The sequence below is a fragment of the Centroberyx gerrardi genome, chromosome 24 (genome assembly GCF_048128805.1).
Source record: "Centroberyx gerrardi isolate f3 chromosome 24, fCenGer3.hap1.cur.20231027, whole genome shotgun sequence".
Lineage (NCBI taxonomy): Eukaryota > Metazoa > Chordata > Actinopteri > Beryciformes > Berycidae > Centroberyx > Centroberyx gerrardi.
In genome coordinates this window covers 12973146-12995407 of record NC_136020.1, presented here as the reverse complement: position 1 = coordinate 12995407, position 22262 = coordinate 12973146, and the positions used below count along the sequence as shown (strand labels likewise).

Here is a 22262-nt window from a genome sequence, read left to right as displayed (position 1 = left end):
TTCAGTGATTAAATTTAACCACAAAAAGTTTGATTACAGGTTAAACTTTCAGGTTCTTTTTAACATTCTCCTTAGCAATACTGGCCTGTTGCATATCATCCAACACGGCTTTATTCAGAGTCTGGGCCTTTTTGTACAGCCCTTGCTTCATATGAAATATCAGGGTCTTGGCTAGCTCTCTGTATTTCATGGGAGTACAGGAGAGTCCTTCGTAGCACTGACAGGTAAACCTCCTACTGAACGCCTTCAGGTCTGCGAAGGTAGGTCTCCCCAGAACCAGGTAGCGGTTCTTCACATGCACGACCTGGAAATTCCCAGGGCTGAGGTGGAGGTAGTGGTTGGAGTCGTAGTTTTTTCGGACACAGCGGCCGTTCCCTTGGCAGAGGAAGTTGCTGCAGAGCTGGGCGGCCGCGGTGACATTGGTGATATACGGGTTGAGAGTGGAGGAGAGGTAGGAGGAGAGGGATTCACAAGAGGACTGGGGAGCAGATGGGATGGAAGAAAGGAAGAAAGGGGAGAGAAAATAGAACGTAAATATATAGTCTATGTCTTTGAAGAAGAACATCAAAACAATTCAACAGCCCCGTATTTAATCTTCACATAAAACTCCTGGAATGCATTGCACAAATTGAAGACATTGGAGTATCCAAGGGTGGAATTTTACTTTTAATTTCATTGGGCTTACACAACAAAGTCTCTTTCAGAACTTTTTTTTAAACAATGAAAATTGCTATCTTCAGGCCAGTCTTGACTTTCCTGGCGTAGATTAACTAAAGTCGGTGCAGTACCGAGCAACACAATCCGTCAGTCCCTCAGTCACTGAGGTATTGTCAGTCCGTCACAGAGACTAGCAGACTCCCATAACGTCTAATTGAACTCTTTGTCTCTGTCCTTCTACCCGCCATCGGTACAGTGTCGTGTCTTTCAGCGGGCCAGTGGAGGTCTGCGGTGTGAGGTTACCTTGTCATCATAGTCAGCGCTGGCCCCCCACAGCACAGCGCCAGACGCTCCCACCGCTGCACTCTCCCCTATGGTGCTGACCAGGTCCCCCTGGACACATACACACCTGGTTACACATGTTCATTTATACACACACACTCACACAAATGAACAAACTCAGACACATACATGTATCACACAGAAGGTGCCGAAATTGGTTCTTCAGAGTGACGCCATCCACAAAGAACCTAAAGAGGTTCTTTAAAGAATCATTTCTGCACTCCTTTGCTTAGACACCTGCATTGTGTTTTTGTTTATCTGACGCTATATAGCCTCATTTGCAATTGCACAATATATACTATGAAGGGGTTTGGTTGTTTTCCACATTTATGCCATCACCCACCATCCAATAACTAAGAATTAAGAACCTTTTAATATCCTGAAGAACCATATATGGCTCTTTGGGATATTATTGAAATGTTCTTTGTGGAACCAGAAATGGTTCTTCTATGGCATCACTCCGAAGAACCATTTCCGGTTCCATAGTGTACACATGGGCACGCACAACAACAAATGTGTGGATATGTACAGTATAAACAAAACACATGGCAGAAAAAACCTACATACATGCAACTGCAAGAGTGTATCCACAGGCACGTACACACACACACACACACACACAAACAAACAAGCCTGTACGCATACAGAGAAACCACACACAGACACAAACAGCAATCATGTATGGACACATACTGTACAGACACTGCCTCCTGTATTCCCATCAACACATCACACACACATGGCAGGGGGTGAGGGGAGGAGATAAGGGTCACTTCCTCAGGTGAGGAATACAACCACAGGGACCAGGGTGTTCTTACACCAAGAAACCAAACTCCTCTCAGATTGGACCTCAGGATAGAAACCCTCCCTGCTGAGATGAAGGAGTAACCTGATAAATCTAATCTTGTCAAGTGGCTGGGTGTTCATCAATGCTTGTGTCAAAGGATGTAATCCATTTGGATAGTGGATTTTGTGAGTAAGATCAGCAAGAGGTGTTGATAGTTGTTTCGGTGTTGATGTTGTCAATTCCATGACTGTGTCTAAAATTCATACTGCATACCATTTTACAATATAGCCTAGTATGCAGCATATTATCCATTATCATGAAGTACACTGATGAGGTGAATCCAGGTAAAAGCCCTTATGCCTTATTGATTTCTCTTATTAAATAAACAGAAGCAGATGAGTTAGAGAAGGATTTTTAAGTTTTGAGACAATTGAGATGTGGATTGTAAAACTCAATATCAGGAAGATGTCCCTAATATTTTGCACATTCATTGTATAGCTGTTGAAATACCAGGTGATTACAAGCATGTGGAGAATTTCTTAGATTCAATAACAAACATGATAAATCTGTATTTATTAATAAAAAATATCAAACAAATCAACAATTCATTTACTTGACCTGTAAGCCCGTCTTATTTACCTGGCTGAGGAAGCGTCTGTTCTGATCGATGAAGACGGGTCGGGTGTAAACAAACACCGGTGCAGTGCCAGTGCGTCTGGGCAGGGCCGACACCCTCAGAGCCTCCTGGACACGGTTTCTCACCATCAGAGCAGCGCTGTGGCTGCCTGCCAGAGAGGCCTGGGACAGTAGAAGGGTGCAGGAAAAAATCACTATGGGGGAATCTGAAATGAAAGCTCGAAAAACGATGACTGTATGCGCAAAAAGAAGTCTGTGTCGGTCCTATGGTGGTCCTATCCGTTCCCTTCTGCGTGTTTGTAAATTAATATGGTATCTTGATAAGAAGGAAAGGAAAGAATAATAACAATGGCTTTAGAATGGATTAAACATGACCCTAACATCCCTACGTACCTGCAGGTAGATAGAGGGGTAGAGGGCTGTGCTGGACTTCCACAGCCAGAGCAGCTCATCGTTCTGCCCCCTCACCTCCTTCGAACACTGGCCTGTGTAGCCCGGCTCCTGCCAGCCGTAGTTGTAGCAGTTAGGAAACAGGTAGAAGCCCCAGAGATAGTTGGGTCTCATAGCTCTGCCCAGCGCCAAGATCCTCGACATGAAGCTCCTGGCTGCCACCTAGCATGGAAGGAAAGAAAGAAAGAAAGAAAGAAAGAAAGAAAGAAAGAAAGAAAGAAAGAAAGAATTACATGCTGCTCTGCACAGGATGTATGGATGGATAATGGATAGATGGCTGGATGGATGGAGTGAGGATACTAAATTACAAGCAAAACAAAACAGATGAAGGAAGGAAGGAAGGAAGGACGGAAGGAAGGAAGGAAGGAAGGAAGGAAGGAAGGAAAAGAAGAAACAAGTGAGGAAAGATGGATGGTAGAAGGGAAAACATAACTGACAAGCAAAGCAAAAACAAGGTGAAAAGAAGAAAGGAAGGACAGAAGAAAGGGGAAAGGAGCAGGTTGAAGGAAGGGAAGAGTTGTCCATCATCAATCAACATTTCACAGCTGTCACTGACTAATTAATTAGTTTCATCAGTTTGTTCTGACCTGGAACTGCTGCTTGGCTTTTGCTGTGGCCTGCTGTGCTGTGAGGGAGTGGTCTTTCTGCATGGCGTGGGCCACAGACAAGGCCTGGTAGATTCTCTTCGTGCCCCAGTTTCTGTCCCATAGGGGGCGCCACTCCTCCCAGTCTATCACGGCCAGACCGCCTGTGGTCCTGGAGGAGAAGAAGAGAAGGGGGAAGAGGCAAGAGGGTATGGAGAAGGAGACAAGAGGGATGAATAGGAAGTTAAAAATCAGCGTCAAACAGCTCAGGCCAAAAGAAAAAAGATTAAGATGACAAACAAAGACTCAAGTGAATTTTCGAGGGTCTCACCTGGATGGAATATAGTAGGCAATATCTGCTCTGGCCTTGTTCATACTGGCCTTCAGGTTGCCTCTCTGAGGGATGCCACCGTAGAAGTGTTTCCTGCCAGCATGGTCTACATGTGGGTAAAGACCCAGCCGGTCTGTGTAGAACAGAGACAGGAACTGGCCTGGAACCTACAGGGGAAACAAGATAATAAAGTTAATCAAACTGAGAATTACTGATGAATACATAAAGATACTTTCAGGAAGAAATCAAATCTGAAATGGTATTGATCTAAGACTGTGGAAATCGCTGAGTAAGTGAAGGATATTCTTCTTAGCAATGAAACTACCAAGCAAAAGCAAAAGAGGTGACAAGCTGAGAATTAGTTGCATGAAATTGGTGCACAAAAAGCAGACTCCTTGTTCTGGGCGGGATAAACATTAGAATCCTTCATTAATACAGGTGGGGAAATTGAAGGGAACACTTTTTCTTCCTTCAAAAACTACAGTTGAGGTGCCATGGAGCAAAGCTCTTAACCCCCTGCTGATCTGGAGCTTCTCAATGGCCAGCAGCAGAAGACTGAGGCTGTGTTGGGCAGCTCCCACATTTGACTATGTCTCCATATTTGAATATGATGCAGGGTGGTGCTGAAATAGAGTCAAATATTCTATGGATGACTGAAGGTTAAACTCCATTTCTAAGCTTTGTTTCATCTTACCTTAGCAGGCGTGGCCACTCCTTTGAAGGGTGAGGTATCCAGTGAGATCTTGTACCTGTTACACACCAGGTCAGGGATGTTCCAGCTGACAATGAACGGCTGGTGCTCAAACAGCGGACCTGTGGTGTGGGGGAGAGGAGGAGGTGGAGGTAGTCTGGGCTGAAAAGGGGTTGTTGTTTTGAGCGGAGATGAAGAGGTTTTGGGGAGAGGGGTAGGTGAGGTTTTGGCAAGAGGAGGCGGTGATGTTGTGGAGGTTAAAGGCTGCAACGTTGTGGGAAAAGGAGATGTCGAAGCAGGAGAGGGAAGCTGGTGGGTTTGTTTAGGACGTATGGCGAGGCGAGGGGAAGCGGTTGGAGGCAGAGAGGAAGACGGCAAGCTTGTGGGAAGAGGAGGTGGTGAGGTTGAGCTGGAGGGAGGAAATGGTGAGGTTGATGAGGAAGGAGATGGCGAAGTTTTGCGAACAGGAGGGAGAGGTGCGTTGGTGCGTTTAGGAGGTTTGGCAAGGTGAGGAGGAACAGTTTTAGAGGGAGACCGTGATATTTTGGACAGAGGAGATGGGGAGTTTTTGCGCAGGGGAGTTTGCGTGGTTTTGAGGGGTAGAGTCGGAAATTTGCAAAGGAGGGGTGGCAACTTTTTGGGATGAGGAGAAATGCGTTTTTGAGGAGGGGTTTTAAGAGAGAAAGGGGGAGGGAAAGGTTTGAAGTGTCGAGGAGGATGAGGATGTTTAGGGGGACGAAGAGGATGAGGATGCTTAGGGGGACGAAGAGGATGGCGAGGTCTGGGGTGACAACGGACCGGGTCAGGATGCAGAGAGGCTGGTTTGCCAAGACGAGGGGGGACGAGGGTTTTTGTAGCAGCTGTGGGTGAGGTAATGGGAAGGCCTGTGACAAGTGAAGCTGATGTTTTGGAGGTAGCGGACAGCAATTTTGGGGGATATAGAGTCGTAATAGAAGTTTTTGATGAAGAAGTCAGGGAGATGGCAGTAAGAGAAGTGAAGGTTGAGGTTTGTGTGGAGGTGGATGATTTTAGGACTGCAGGAGGAGTAGTGAAAGGGGTGGGGCTGGTAGTCGCGTCGTTTAAAGTTGATATGGTTGCGTTGCCGATAGGAGGGGGGGTGGCGGTGGTCGTTGCACTCGGGACAGAAAGTGCAAGAGAAGGCCAGAGAGAGAGGGTGAGAGCTGAGAAGAGAGAGAGAGTCAGATGGGCAAGGAGGGATGGGGCGAGTGAGAGAAGCAGCAACACACGGCCTCTGCTCTTCTGTGGGATTGAAACCATCCTTTCCCCTGGCTGAAGAGACACAGAATGAAAAAACAAACAAACAGACCCAATCAAACACCATATTTCTCTGTAAGATGCTAATGCTAACAGGTTTCATCGGTACTAGATAATGTCCTTTCCACTGGTGAAGGAAGAACTTAATGAAACTTCCATGAGCAATGGAATTTTATCCTTTCAAGATATTCAAAGTAAAATGTTGAATGAACATAACTGAGATATGCAAAGATAGTATAGAGCTACAGTAACTGATGTCCCCAAGCTATAGAGGCACAGTGACGATCAGTCTGGTGAAGTTGTTTCTAAATGTCTGACTGGTTGCCGTAGTTTCTTTACTTACTTTACATGTATATTTACATTAAATGCACAATAATAATGGCAAAGCATCTCAAGTCTTTTCACTGAAGCTGTGGCATCATTGTGCCAGCCTCAGTGCTGGACACCATCATATGGAAAGCCTGCCATGAGGAGGACGAACATAATTTCACAGGCTCTTCTTCATTCTGCCAGCTGTCAGATCTGACCTGAAATCCTCACTCTCCACTGTCCCACAAGACTCCGTTCTTGTTTTGCCAATTCTAACATGAATCATGAATTTTTCTCTGATGACTCCAGCGCAGTCCCACCAACTCCCGTCCAATCTGTCAAGCCTGGCATGGTTTCGCTTCCCCATTCTCTCTCTCGCTCTCCTTCCCTTGCCAACCGTAAACCACAAACTAGAGCTCAAAACCATGATGTGAACTCATCTCTTCCATCTTGCCAGTCCTAACTCAAGACATGAGTCCACCATGCCAACCACAAACCACAAACACACAAGAAATCCTGACATGGATTGTATGTCCTTCAAACTATGGCAACCTTAACCTTAAGATGTTAGATCCCTTGCCAACCCAAAAGAAACTCTCTATGGCCAACCCAAACTCGGACCCAACCCAGAAACTAAAAAGACACAGTACCTGGACATCCCTTCAGTGGAGCCGCCTCACCACAAGATCCCTTGATGTGATGATTAATGGCTAGATCAAGGCAAATACACAACCAAGGGTAGGAACAACTTTGGAGAAGAGAGAGTGAAAGTGAGAATGCCCTTACAAAAACAACATTGTCCAGTGTCAGGTAGGAGAGGAGTCCAGAGGGAGAAAGAGGAGGAGAAGAGAAGAAAGGAAAGAGGCAGAGGGGGCAGAGCTGTGTACAAGGATGCACTCTGCACTCTGTTGTTTGTCTCTGAATGTCTTGTTATGATCGTCCCGTGCCAAGTTTGACTTGGAGCAGAGGAGGAAGGCACACCTGGGTGTGAGGTTATGGAGCATGCACTGCCTCCAGAGTGTAGCACAATGTTTGGCCAGGCCATGTCTGTGGAGCTCAGACTGTTATTGAGCTGGTGTTGATGCTGGTGCCTGCGGATTGAGGGTTAGGGTTAGGGGTTTTGGTCTGGTAAGATGGAACAGGCATTTACTTAATTACTTTTTACTATTGCATTTTTTAATGTTTTACGCTGCATTATCAAATCATTTATATTTTAATATAGTGTCACAATACACTTTACTCAGATAATGGGAATAACTTGGATAATGGGAATAATAAAGAAGGCAAGCAGAAAAAGCCATAATAAAGCACATAAAAAGATCTAGAGCAAGTACAATGCATAACAGAAAACAGAACAAAACAGGTAGGAACAACAAAGTAATAAAGCAACACTGAGACACAATACATACTGTATTACCTGACACACGTGATACAAGCACAAGCACAAACATTACCTCACACACAGTGCAAACAGATGCCAGTCACACTATGGCCTGTAGGCTAGAGTCTATTATATTGATATTGTTTTGAAGAACAACATTTTGGCTGACAAGTCTGCCACCTCTATGGATCACATTGGCAGCTAGCTGTCCTCAATCAGACTCAAACTGCTTTGGCTGCTACAAACTTAAATTGGCTGGTGAAATTCTGTAAACACTTGCCACTGTGACCAGCTTGGAAAATAAGTTAGTTGCATGCACTGGACACTGGGGAACAGGAGCAAGGCTGCTAGAAATTATATGATGATTAAGAGAGTTTCTGACTAAAGTCTCCCTGGGTAAGACTGTTACTGGACAATTTTTTAGGGTTCAAAAAACAGCTAGGAAAGGAAAGGTAAGGAAATTAAGGACTTAAGATAGCTAATAATGTCAGTAGCATTCTATAATCGGTTTTTGGCTGCGAGTCTGTGGGTTCAATACCCACTGGGGCAACACGTAACAAAATTGTATGCGTTCATTCGTACATGCGTAGAGTCGGGCGCTTTAGATCAAAGCATCCACCAAAAGGCATGTTAAAAAATAAAAATAGCATGTTATTTTCACACGAGCAACCATTTTATGAGAGTGCAGGTGGCACGTCAAAGAGTGGATCACCCATTTTGTTACGAAACTCATTGATTATGTTAAGCGCAGCACCTTCCTGGCTGTCTGTGTGTCTAACTCTAGTGTTCCCTTCTGGAATCCTGGTGGCCCGGTGGTTAGAGAGATTGTCCCATACCAGAATGTCACAGGTCTGATACACCGTGTCCATCGACTGCCATGTGTCCTTTTCAAAGTGTCCTTGTATAATAGAGTGCAACCTAAATGCCTAACATATACTCAGTTACATGCCATCAGTCTAGCACCCAAAATCCTTACATTCTTGCCATGCGGTTAGCAGACAGGATAGTTTGACACCTGGGTGGGAAGAGAGGGGTTGTATAATCATCACAATAATAACTCCACATCTCACAAAAATGTTTGCCTCTCTAGCTTTGACTCTTCAATAACCTTCCATCAAACATTAGCTGATGTATTGGTGTGTTTCAGAGAGTGGAATAAGGTCAAAAGTCAGCATCCTCCCTTCTGCTACTACTGCAGTATTTGGAGTAGTTCCACAAGATACACATCTTAGTCGCAAGGCAAAAAATATGATAGCTTTTGCATCTCTTTTAGCTAGACAACTTATACTGCTTAAATGGAAGGACAAATTCCCTCCAACCTTTAAGCTATGGATTAAAGACCTTATGCATCATTTGACATTGGAGAAAATTCACTATTCTACAAGAGGGTGTGCTCAGAAGTTTTATGCTATATGGCAACCATTTTTAACCTATATAGAAAAAACGGACACCACTGATATTGCAGTTTTGTAATACTGACCCCATATTATATATCTCATTATTTATTATTATTTATTTTTATTTTTATTTATTTTTTTATTTTTTTATCGTTTATTGTATCTTTTAATTTTTTATTTTATTTTATTTTTTTTTGTATCTCACCTACGATTCTTGTCACATTGACTTTATTTATATGTACATGTAATTGTTTGTGAAATCTATTCCGTTTGATTACTAAATGGTACAATAGGGATGGGCTCTGTTGGAGCAGAAACATGGGGGGGGGATATATTGTGTTTATCCAACTGTATCTGTGATTTATTGCATTTTGTATGACTTTAAATACCAATAAAAAGACCTTGAGCAAAGGTCAGCATCCTTGTGTTTTCATTTGCCTGTGAACTACAGAACTCCAAATGGCACATGAAGTTTCTCTGACCACACATATAAATACACAATGTATATATACTAAACGCCCCACTTTACAGGTTCAGATGACAGAAAAGAGCACTGGCTTTCTGTGTGATGTAAAAAAAGTGGTGATCACATTTAAAAGCCAGCAAGTGTAGCTTGTATTGGATATATACATTGTACCTGTGTTTACCCTGTGTGTGTGTGTGTGTTTATGTGTGTGGTCAAACAAATGTCATATGTGCTTACAAATGTCATATGCCATTTGGTGATGGTTAGTTCACATGTTAGTGAGAGAGTGTGAACACTGAGACCATGACCTTTGACCCTACTGGTCGGGATTAAGGGGGTGGAATGGGATAAGATGTGGGCAGTAACTGCCAGGGGGCGGGTGGTGGTGAAGGCAGTATGTGTGTGTGTGTGTGTGGTCTTAGAAGGGGGGTCAGATCATATCTTATATTTACATTTTTGGCATCTATAATGAGTGAGCAGGTAGGGGTTCAGTCTCTTGCTCTAAGGATCCTCAATCACCCCTGAAATCACAGTTAAATACATTATAGGTGTTGAGGAAATGTTCTGGAGTCAGAGTACTTGAATATATATTTATTGAAAGGAGAGTCTTGCAAGAGGAAGAGATGCGCACAGCAGGAGGCTACATACACTTCTTCAAAGAGAAAGAGATTGAACCAGTCCTTTATGTATCTTCCAAGGACATACAGAACGTGCTGACATTAAAACAGGTCACCAAAGTAGAGTATAAGCAAGACATGTTATGTCTTAAGTTAGAGATTCCATGGACATCTTGGAGACATCCAGGAGCCACTCTGACAACAAGACCTCTGGCATAGTAGGTTATGGCACAAGGGTTACAGTGAGGTGACCATACATCATGAAACCTTACATTCCCTGAGGTGACCCCAGTTCAGCTGTTAATACATATGTTGAATTTCGCTTCCACAATAGGTTGGAAACTTTTGGTTGGTTCACATGGTTTTATAGCACAGCTGAGAATACATTTTCTGTAAAAAACACCACAACTGAAGTTTTTTTCCAGACTGTGGTAAGACAGGCATATGACTAATACTCTCTAGGCGAGTGTGTTCAGTGCTAGTGACTTTTACTAGTGACCGAGTGTTACTCTCCCTTCCTCAACAATTATAGGAACTGTGCTCTAGAAACTTAACCTTCAAATGTTCCAGTGAAGCTGCTCAGTAAACATTGTAAGACTGGCTGTACTGGGCAGCTCCCAGGAGGAAATGTGTGTAACAGCATAACTGTAAAGCAGGATAGTGCTGTAAAAGGCTATGCTCAGTAAACTATCCCTGGATAAATGAAAGTTTACAAAATAGTTTTGTTTAGGATTTATGATAAGAGATATACTCTAAATCCTTCTCCAGATATGACCTATTGGGTACTGATCTGATAGTAATCAAATGTAATTTTCAGGTGCAGCCACAAGATGGCAGAGCAGATATGTCTTACAAATTGTACATCATTTTCTCTTCCTTGCTTCTTCCCAGAAGATGCCTGTGTTGCCAGAGACAATATGTTTCTGAGTACTGGAGGCATGAAAATAAGAAACTTGCATGAACTGCACTCCACTGTAGGCCAGATGAAATGAGATGAGAAGAGATTAGATTAGATTAGATTAGATTAGATTAGATTAGATTAGTTTAGATTAGTTTAGATTAGATTAGATTAGATCACATTATATTAGATTAGATTAGATTAGATTAGATAACTGTATTGTCCTCAATGAGACAATTTGGGATGCAAGGTAGTACATGACATCACAAAAGCATACAGCACCACATGAAAAATCAAGCAAATAAATGACATCTGGCCCAGGACTATAGATGAAAACTAGCCTTTTAGGATAGCTCCTGTCACAAACCTAAAAAAAAAAACTAAAAAAAAACTGTACTGTAGAGTAGTACAGACCAGTGAGTGCAAAAGTGCGCTCACTGCAAAAAGGATGGTTAAATGTCAGGCAGATGATATCTGTGCAATCCATATACAGTATAAACATGCAAGGCTATGCAAAGTGCAAGGCAGGTATCCAAATGCAAATCCATTGGTTGGTTCAGCTAATTTTCAAGATAGCTATAGCAGTCACTGTCAATTGGCCAGTAAGCACAGATGGTTTAGGAATAAACAAACAGCTTTTGTTAGCCATAGTTAACCAGGTTGCATTTTAGTGGAGGATTTTAAAGGTCAGTGGGTTTTAATGGATTTTAATGCTCATGTATTTGTTTCTCAACAACACCAACAAAATATGTGACAGAGGACAAGACACAAATGTTGTATTTATTGATGTAATACAGAAACATTTATGACAGCTTCAGTAGGAAGAGACAGAAAACGTTGATTTTAACATTAATGGGCATGATGGGGAGTCTTCTTATATAGGATCTGCCCTCTCTTTCTTTCCAGTTGTGTTTTGTGGTCCAGCGCACCTGAGGACGTATCCTGAAGGCCACTGGCTCACTTCCAGTGAATTAGCATGTTAAGTAGATGAGACGATAACAGAAGGTCAGGCACTAATTAGCTAGTAGCTAGCAGCAGAGACAAGGAAAATGCTGTAAAACCATGTGAGAATCCAGTGCTTTTGATTGAGACCATAGAGTCTGCAGGTTTTCATTCCAACCAAACACTACAGCAGGTGACTTCACTGATTAGTTCCTCCTCTCTGGTTGAAGATGTGCTGATCAGCTGGTGTAGTCTTTGGTTAGAATGAAAAACTGTTACAGAGGCTGCAGCTTTGGAAGTTGGAGAATTGTTTAGCGTTGGGGGAGGTTTGCACTCTATCAAGTGCCGTCTAGTTTTTGTTGTATTTTAGCTCTTGGCAGCCTGTTGCCCTTCTCCACAGTCTTCACAGTTGAAGTCATGACTACTAAAATGTTAAAGAGAATAATGTTTCAATACCTGTCTGATTTGTTCTTAAATCATCCTTCACCTCAAGTAGGAAATTACTCAGGTCTCCAACATTTTTCACCTTCAACTCCATGGCTCATAGTTGATGCACCATAATACAGATCAGCCTGTGAAAAAAAGAGGAGGGCTGCTGAGCAAAACAAGACAGGAATTCATTTGAATGTCTGTCAAGCTTGTAACCATGCAAAGCTGAGTATGATTGCATAACGGCTCAACATGATGAGAATATTCTTATCCAAAATCCTATTTTTTTTTTTTCTTTCATCCTGCAATTGACTGGTGGATCAAACCCCAGGTGGCCCATCTATGGTTTAAGCAGTGATGTAATAGCCTAGAGAGATTTCCATACATTCCTCAGGGTGTGTAGCTGGTCACTTTTTTACTATCTAAACAAAGGCAATGTAACACTGAATGGTTATTACATTCTCCATTATCAGGATGGGGAAACACTTTGATAATTACTCCACCAGATGGGCAGCGACCTTTGGCCATTGTTGTTTTGATCCCTTATCTCCCTCAGAGTAATATAGTTTTGTTTTGTTGTATGTAGTTGTATGCAGGTAACTGCATAGGATAGCAAAGGATGGGTTTATTTTGTTTTGGGTCTTAAGTGGGAATTCAAATATAATTTGAGACAGTATTTGCTGACCAATGGGTTGACTACAATGCCAGCCAGTGGTGTAATATTCAGTATAATGCTGCCATCTTGTGGTCAAACTGGAAAGATGGTGTTCTATTTATGACTGTATAGTGGTTTCACTAATATCTTTCTATTTCTTTCTCTATCTATCTATCTATCTATCTATAGATCTATCTATCTATCTATGTATCTTGTTTTATCGTTCTATCATTCTATCTATGTATTTATGCTGCTACATAATCGTTTATCTCAGTTCTTTTGGCATGAAAGGATTTGACTGTGATACCATTAATTCCCCTCAAACTTACCATCTCAGTATGTGTGAATGGTGTGTGTGTGTGTGTGTGTGTGTGTGTGTGTGTGTGTGTGTGGTCCTAGATCCAATACATACCTGATATGCGGCAATGTGACCTGGCAGTCACATTGCTAACAGTGGTGTAGGGGGTCAGATGTTCTGAAATATAGCCAGGGGCGAGACCATGCAGCGCTTTGAAGACAATTAACAGAAGAATTTTGAGTTGAATCCTAAAATGGACAGGGATCCAGTGCAGCGAAGCCAGGATTGGTGCCAATAATGCCATTGCCTGTCAATATTTGACAGATATACTGACCTCAGCACTATACCAGCAGCTGGCTTTGGGGTCAGAATAGTCTGATGGTCCAGTCTTCACTCCCCTCGGGACTGGAGCTGGGACTGGGGCGGGGGTCCTGTGTGTGTCTGTGATCATCGGAGCCATGTTGTCTGTAGTAAAACTACTGGCAGGGTCGCCCATGGCAAGCAGGTCTGAGGTGAGACACCAGACCAACACCGGTTCATTGTTGATATCACTCTGCTTGTGGATCTCTTGACCAACACTGGTCCATCCAACAGTGTGGGGCATTTAATGTACCATTTCTTCATGTTAGATAAATACTGCTCCTGCTTGTGAGTAACTAAACATTTGTAAATTTCTTGAGTGATATTTGTGTGGATACAAATTGAATTTCCACAGTGTTTGTGCTTGTGAGAAACCAAATATTCCCACATTTCTTGAATGATATTTGTGTATTTGATACCTATAAAGTAAATTTCAGTGACTGTAACACTGTGCTTGTGATGCACCAGACCAATAGTGGTTGATTCGACAATATGGGGCTTTTCTTTAATCTCTTCATGTGGACTCCTACAAAGTCACTTTATGGGATTGTAACACTGCTAAACTTGACTTTATAACCCTAATTAAATTAGTTTAATTGGCTATTTGATTCTCTGATCTTCTGTAATATAGGCTAAAATAAAGCCATGCTTATTTCACAATGGCTAATCTTGCAATAGCATTTTGTCATGTTTTGTGTATCAGCCAAATACTCATCCTGCACTCCACTGAAGACAAGCTTCTTAAAAAGAGCAAACATATATATATATATATATATATTTGACCTTGTTGTGACTTTTAAGGTTATTCAAGTATATTTCTAGTGTAAGTAAACTGGATGCTTACCCATTTGTATGCAGAGTGAAGAGACTGGGTTGGGTAAGCATAAAGTTTTTATTTTGTCATTTTTTTAATTTTATCTTTATTTTACCTTTATTTCTCTAAATATTTGCATATTCTTATCTTTCTATTTTTACTTGATTGAATTGATGTGATTCTGTTAATGTAATGCCTTTTGCTTGTCCTTTTTTAATTTGTTTGCCTTCAATTGATGTAAAGCACTTTGAGCTGCATGTTGTATATGAATGGTGCTGTACAAATACAGGTTATTATTATGATTTGCGCTTTGTGTATTCCTGTGCTGTACACACGGACACAGGTCTTATTAGATATTTAGAAGCCGCTGTAACAGTAACACTCTGTCTCCATCTAGTGATCACTTTTAATTATTATCTTCCAATGTAATCAGGAGTGTAAACAGTATTTATGTAGCTAGAGCTAATGCAGGTTGAAGAGGAGTTATGCAGAGGTTGCCACTGCAATTTCTAGAAATAATACCCAAGAGCGTGTTTCTGTGAGTGTGTGTGTTTTTTCATTGTGATTATGGTTATAACAGTAGTATCACAGGATATTACCGCTTTATAGAATGGTTTCCAACTGACAGACACGTTTTCTTCAAAGTAGGGTACATATAGTATATGAGAATAAACAAGCACAGATCCTGTACAGGCCCACGGCGCGTGTGTTCAATTCTATGCACTAAAGCACTGCGATACGGTTAAATTACCTAATTCCATAACGTTACTTAAATACCACAAGGTAATAATCTTACCTACCGTTAAAGTTTGTAGGGCAGCAGAAGACATGTTACTGTCTACAAATCCTGTTACTAACACAGGCGAGTTTGGAGCAAATTGTGGAAAGTTAAGGTTCACTTTTGTTTTCACAGCAGGAGACTCTGTGGATTGAGTTCAGTGCTGCTGGTCTGCTGTCTGTACATCTCCACATGACAGACATGAGGTGATGTGCACATCAGAGATCAATTTAGATCAATTTCTATACACTGACCAGCTTGATTTTGTGCCTCTGTATGGGAAACATTGCATCTCACAGTTTCACAAGCACATCATCTCACTAAAGCGTCCCTGACTCACTGACTGACTGACTGACTGACTGACTTGCCTTGTGATGACCACGGCGAAAAACAGGAGAAACAAAAAAGGTGACTAACTTACCTCAACAGTTACTACAGCATCATGTAAAGCAAGGCTGTGCTATAAGGGAATTATCATGCTCATATCCAGAGTGACTTACACTGAGTAAGCAGGTAGTGCTTCACTGTCTTGGCAATATGCGAGGCTGCAGCAGGGATTAAACCTGTGACCTTCCAGCACGCTCTCTCTTAACCACCGAGCCAAAATGCCACCCTTGCTACGCTGCACCACCACATTACTTGCCTGTTATATAAATATATTTCTGTTCAGGTGACAACTTCATGATATTCACAAATCCCAAATTGTAGAACATGCTGAAGAAATGGGGAAAGGCCAACTCTATCAAATATTCATATATTGGGCTGTAGGGGATGTCTTTTTCCCGAATCCAGAATATAATATTCATGTTGTCCTTTTCCCTTCTACTCTCATAACCTCAATTTTCTGTTGTGGTGGAAAGTGGGTCAAAGAAATGTTTCACCACAAGTTGAATGCACTAGATAACCCCAATAACACACATTCAACCTCCTTACTCTAGCATCCGGGTAACACACAGATTTTTGTCACATTCACATATCTGCATGTGCACAAACATACATAAAACATTTACAAACAGACACACAGGCATACATAAACATACATATACACAGCAATGGAGAAAGAAACTCATGCTCACACACAAATAGGATATACTTCCCGGTAATTGTGTCTTACACAGGCAACAGTGTCTGCTCTTAATTCAATTCTGTAGTAATTGTGTCAGTAAGTGCATACCAAGCAGTATTAGTTGTCAGTATCATGGCATTTGTATGAATAGAGCATCTGTATCCTGCTCAGAACACAGCAAACCAAACATGCTTGGATGGATGGATGCATGCATACATACAAACATACATACTTATTTACTTTATTAAGGCCTTTGGGGAGTTTGGGAAGACACTTGTGTTAGGTTTTAAACTGGGGACCTTTTATGCATTGGGTAAATATGAGAGCATCTACACCACAACAACCACAGTGTAATGTGGTGTAGCATCACTAATGGGATTTAGTCTCATAAACCAAAAGGAACTGAATCTATTGTTGACCTTTAGCAACAAGCAAATTCACGTTCATCCACTGTAATGTAAGAGTACTGGTTGTTATTAGTTGTTAGCGTTGTTAGCATTGTTAGCATTTTTTGTCATGGTAATCATCAGTATCATAATTGTGTCATCATAGCTATCCACCTCTTCATGGCCATCGGCATCATCATCATTACCACCATCATCATCAACATCATCATCAACTCTGTTCTTTCCTATCACTGATAAACTTAGAGTAGTGAAACAGCAGGCAAGTTCTTTGGAAAACAACTACAGAAGTGAGACACAGCGGCCAAACATCTATTTCTCTAACCAATATTTGGCAGCAGGGCATTCATCTCTTTTTCTCTTCTCTACATGTCTGTCTCTCTTTCCAATGTGCTCTCTCACTCTCTCTCCGTCGCTCTTTCTCCAACTCATTCTCGTTCTCGCTTTCTGTATCCCTTTCTTCTCTGTTGCCAACTCTCTCTCCTTCTGTTTTCTCTCTTGCTCCCTGCCCCCCTTCTTTCTCTTATTCACTGTTCCAGCTTGCCAATCTGTTCAGTTTCCCTGCACGGAGAAAGAGAAGTATTCCTACTGATCCGGGATGAGTCATTGTTACTCTTCCATAACACTCTAGATCAAGGCTTAAGTAAGAGGAACCAATGAAATCAGGTGGAGTGCAGAGTTTCCCGAGGTGTTTTTCTGCCTGTTAGTCGAGTATTTCAAGTTTGACTAGACGGCAGAGACTCTGCTGAAGGAGTGCAAGTACCCTGAAAAACAATGTAAAAGAGCATGTCCAGTACACACTGACTTTGTGTTGAAATTAAGGCTTTGTAAACATTTCAATATATAGATGAAGATTAGATTTGACAAAAAACAATGAGTGATTTACTCAAATTCACCAACAGGGATGGTAGGAAGCTATTTCATGATATTCTCCCTTAATTCTTCTGTTACTTTTCCCTTGTCAGAACTTCGATACATAAACACTTGACAGTTAAATGTTGAAAAGAATATATAATTATTTTAGGCTGTAAAATGTTTGTTACATTTGTAAAGTTGCTACACAGTGGAGAAAGACTGACCTAGTTTTTAGTTATCATGGGTTAACAAAGCTTCTAAAAAAAACTGTTCAAGAAAATAATGCAAATATACTTAGAATTTAAATGCAAGTAAATTACAGGTTGTATTTTTAACAAGGGCAATATATTTTATTACGATGCACTGAGAAGGGGGCTGCCATCCATATTCATTCATTTTTAAACTGCCGACTGACTGAAGCAGCTTTGCAGAGAAGAAATGATGAGCATATATGACTATTTTTCTTTCTTTTCTTTCTTTATGAATATGTGTGGGGTTAATATGTTGTGTCATTCACAACAGGTGTTACCAGTGACATTTTCTGAGGCTGTCATCACTGTCAGGTTTCTAGAGAGGCCACATGGGAACTTTCTCTACCCCAATATTGACCCTCCTAGAGAGGAGGAATGGCCCGAGGTTCTGTCTCACACACACACACACACACACACACACACGCACACACACAAACACACACACACACACACACACACACATAAACACATACCTACGCACTCACGTACATGCACACACAGATACAGACATTATACAGACACACACATACGCACACACACACACACACACACACACAAACACATACCTACGCACTCACGTACATGCACACACAGATACAGACATATACAGACACACACATACGCACACAGACACACAGACACAGACACACACACATGCACACACACAGGAATCTCTGTGATCAGGACCCAAGCGAAACAATGAAGGCCTTTTGTCATTATCAAAAACAAGTATTGTGTAATGGGGGGAAGGGAGGCAGAGAAATGTTTTTCTATGAAAGTCCAAAAGAAGCCTCTCTAGTTCAAAATGACTGACAACTTGGCTATAGTTTCACTGAAATTTGTGCTTGAATAATTTAGCATGAGGTGACATTTCACACCAGTCTAATGGACTGTGTTTTCATTATTTGGCAGCTGACAGCAAAATATAAAAGCATGCCGTGATTACACATTGCTTTCACTCAACTGTAAACTGACAGACTCTTGATATTAGGAGTAACAGCATGTGACAGCTAAACATGAGTTCTACATGTTTAAAGCAGTTCAGGATGTGTTTACATGCCAACTGTCTGAATATAACAGAGTAAAACAGATCTATAATTTGAGGTTTAACTGTTATGAAAGTTGCAAAAAGCATATTTTCCGTGCACAAGTGAAGCTCTTCAAGAATCTATGCGATAGACGATACCTAAAGTGTGTACAGCAAACTAAATTCTGCTTTGTATCTATAACAAGGGGATGCCCTCTCTTCTCATCCATTCTGAAAGACGGCCATCCTGCACTCAACAGCAGTGCACGAGCCCGATTGAGCATATTGCATGCATGTAGACTAATACACACACCCTGAGGCATATTATTAAAATATGTATGAAGCATGTATGCTGCCCTTGTGCAAGGCTACTTAGGTTCTAAATAGGTCTGCTTAATTGCTGAGTGCTATTTAATGGGATTTTAAGGGTAGAAGATGGTCCTTACTCTACAGTTTGTAATAGTTTAACATTGTGATGCACAGCAGGGACTAGGGGTGTGTCATGTTGTTTACGGAGTCAAACTGCCAAAGATTGTGAAAAAAAAATACTGAAATGTACACTTTGAAGCAATTTCAGACATGTCTTGTGCACACTCTTTCCCCCCAAGGCTATGTATAGTAACTGGAGCAGTCTTAATTTTACTTGACTTTATTTATATAGGCTATTTATAGTTTATTACTATAAAAGGACCCTTAAATCATCCCAAAAGCTTTTACAGTTCAGGAGGATCACCCATTTCATGTATCTCCCAGACAATGTTAACCCACGAGGAAATTATAGGTCCTACAATAACAACTGAGGTGGACTAGTGGCCTGATAATCTGGGTTCAAATCCTGTGTTGGAAAACATCCTATCTGAACCTCTCCTCTGACCTATTTTGGGGGAAGGTCAATGGGATCAATTAAGTAGGCTATCACATTATTGGCATTAAAAGAAGAAAAAAACATCATATATCCTTTGATTCCCTTATGTTCAGCCTTAAAATGTCTATTTGAAAGTGTAGGCATAGACCCGGCTGATTTGAATTTCATCTCAGTTCTGTTCTTCTCATGGGTGAAGAGCATTATAACATTATCTTGGCAACTTGCACCTTTTTTCTTATCTCCTCCCCATTCTGCTCTCGCACACATTCCTGTCATAAAAGCCACGGGCGGACAGGACCGTACCATGTCCACAGAAGTGTGTTGAATAATGCAATCTTTCAAACGACAATTTCTTCAGCAGGCATTTACCAAGATATACTTTTTTTGTATAGAAAGTGACAAAATAAGACAGCCTCACCGTTTATTGTGTCACGGTTTTCTCTTGCTGGTTATCTGAGACAGCACGGGAAACGTGTGGACCCCCTATCCCGAAGCATTGGACTCGTCCGCACACTGCCATGTTGGATGGAACTGGCTCCCAGCTCTCTGGCGGCCGGACTTCCCAGGAAAGTTTTACCGTTTTCCGTCTTCACACCGTCGCTGCAATTTTGAAGTTATTTTAAAGAGGAGCGGGACGTCGCATTGTATTCCCAAATCCCATAGTTATTTTGACACCACAGCCTTGCAGACCCCCGGCTTAAACTGAACCGGTGAGAGGGGTCGGCGGAAGGCCACGGATGACCGAGGGATTGTTTATTTATCTTTTTTGGATTTCATATAACGAGTTAGAGTCGGTGCATACTTTTTAAATTGATCGCCAATAATGAGTGGACACCCGCCGCAACGGCGGCAAGGAAATGTCGGGTCGATAGTCCTGACACCGCAGGAGAATGACTGCCTTTTCGCCCACCTTGGCAGGAAATGCATCGTAAGTTTTTTTTCATCAAATTGTTGTAAGATAGCTGGCTATGGAAAAAGCTAACTTGCACCGTGTTCCCTGTCCCATGAAGAGAGATAAGAGTTGTAATGTTGTATATATGGCCTGTGTGTTGTGGTTGCGAAGGTAGTCGAAATGACCGTGTGTTTTCACTGGAAACAGTTGAGACTTCTAACCGAAGAGGTTGGTTTGTTTTGACAGCCGGGACGACAAGGGAGGGTAGGGACCGGGAGATTGTGTTTGATATCCCGTTTAGGACGGTGACATTTGGGCGACAGCAAGTTTCAGTCAAGCCCGAGGCCTCCATTACTACGCCTTTACTGCTCGACACACCTGAAATCACCCAGGAAAGCCTGAATTTCCACTGCCAGTTACCCTAACCACACAAAACCTAACTCAGTTGTTTTGCAGTGGAGCGGTTCGGTCGGGGTTTTGGGGCTGTTAAATCCATCAACAGAAAGGAGGGCAAAGGAATGATTTTGCACTGGCATTACATAACATAGCTAAACCTTGGTTGTTTTCGGAAGTGTGTGTCTACACAGTGAACAATTTGTCGACCAGACTTGGCTGAAGGCAGTGCTGACTTGCTAAAAGCCCCCATTGCAAGCATTGGGGAGACTTGCCAGTCACTAAATGTGATGAGAATGCATTGTAGTAGCCTGCTGTACGTGAGTTAACTGCAGTCATGATCAATAGTGCAATGTCACGATTCAATATTATGTGATATAGCCCGATATTACGTAAGGCGTTTAGCATTCAGTTGACTCATTTTAGTGTCCTCCTCGTGTACTAGGTCATAGTTAGGCCCATACCCAACACAACTTAGTCATAGGACATTGATTTGAAGTGAGGCATTTGCAGCTGCACCCATACTATCCTGCAACACTACCAGTCCCTATTTCTCATCCTTATGTGAGACTTTCCTGATTATGACCAGGCAGGAAGTTTTTTTTTTGTCAACCAGCCCCAGTGGCTGGTACATCAGAAGATTTGCCAGTCACTTTAACTATGTTATCAGGCAAATCTGATATCAGAAGGGCACAGAGCCTCTGAACAATGCCTGGTTTCATGCCAAAGTGGCTGGTAGAGATGAGTGACTTACCAGCTAGCTACAGTCAAAATGTGCCAGCTTTCGGCTGGTGGCTAGTGTTATTTCTCACCCAGCTTATGATTTGACCCAGATCATGACTTTCATGCTAAATGAATCTGGGCATTAGATTGAATATTAAGCAGTATAGGTTTAAGGTAGTGATACATGGGGCGTCTTTTTTGAGGCAACAACTCAAATGGGCAACATTGCCCAAGGAATTGCTGCAGCAGTGTTGCTTTAATGGCACAGGAACATCTTGCCAGCAAACAAAAAAAAAGATTTTGACCCTGTGTCTCACTTTATTTAAGTGTTGCCCATCCACATTGGCCACAAATGCCTAGAGCATCACCACTTTTAAGGCAGTGATAGGCCTCCAATGGCAACTTTTTCACTGTGCAGATGGGCGATAGCCTATTGCTTTCGACAAGAATGAGTGTTGCCAAATAGGACAAAAAAATAATAATAGCTAACATATTGGGGCAAAAAAAAAATCTACCATTGGTCATAAATGTTGATTATATTTCCCCAGCTGCATTGCATCAAAATAGTGCATATGTTTCACATCCTTTGGGGACTGGCAACTCTCCCAACAAAAGGCCATTAAGTGAGACACAAGGTCAAAGATCCATTCACATTCTGCCTCTTCAGCAAGATTTTCCCATGTGATAAA

At 41.8% G+C, this 22262-nt stretch overlaps 2 protein-coding genes across 3 annotated transcripts in view; one reads left to right on the top strand and one right to left on the bottom strand.

The window, feature by feature from the left end:
- Positions 1 to 40: 40 nt before the first annotated feature.
- On the bottom strand, positions 41 to 13749 carry LOC139919952 (hyaluronidase-1-like). Its single transcript, XM_071909837.2, has 9 exons — positions 13480 to 13749; positions 5370 to 5613; positions 4482 to 4600; positions 3788 to 3954; positions 3460 to 3628; positions 2816 to 3034; positions 2426 to 2584; positions 961 to 1050; positions 41 to 478 (listed from the first exon to the last, which is right to left on the bottom strand). The coding sequence occupies exons 1-9, from the start codon at positions 13747 to 13749 to the stop codon at positions 41 to 43; spliced, it is 1875 nt and encodes a 624-aa protein (XP_071765938.2).
- A 6378-nt stretch (positions 13750 to 20127) lies between these two features.
- LOC139919953 (actin nucleation-promoting factor WASL-like) overlaps positions 20128 to 22262 on the top strand; it is a 34161-nt gene continuing 32026 nt past the window's right edge. For both annotated transcript variants that reach the window (XM_078282036.1, XM_071909838.2), the window contains exon 1: positions 20128 to 20493. In XM_078282036.1, coding sequence (XP_078138162.1) covers positions 20389 to 20493 — 105 coding nt within the window. In that variant the 5' untranslated portion in view covers positions 20128 to 20388. The remainder of the gene's footprint in view (positions 20494 to 22262) is intronic.

What these genes read in the sequence shown, in the direction of transcription:
- LOC139919952 (XM_071909837.2), bottom strand. Translation starts at nt 13,749, where the DNA reads ATGCCCCACACTGTTGGATGGACCAGTGTTGGTCAAGAGATCCACAAG. An exon ending in GCCTACTATATTCCATCCAG is followed by an intron (nt 3,629 to 3,787) that starts GTGAGACCCTCG and finishes CTTCTCCTCCAG; the next exon opens with GACCACAGGCGGTCTGGCCG. An exon ending in AAGCCAAGCAGCAGTTCCAG is followed by an intron (nt 3,035 to 3,459) that starts GTCAGAACAAAC and finishes CTTCCATGCTAG; the next exon opens with GTGGCAGCCAGGAGCTTCAT.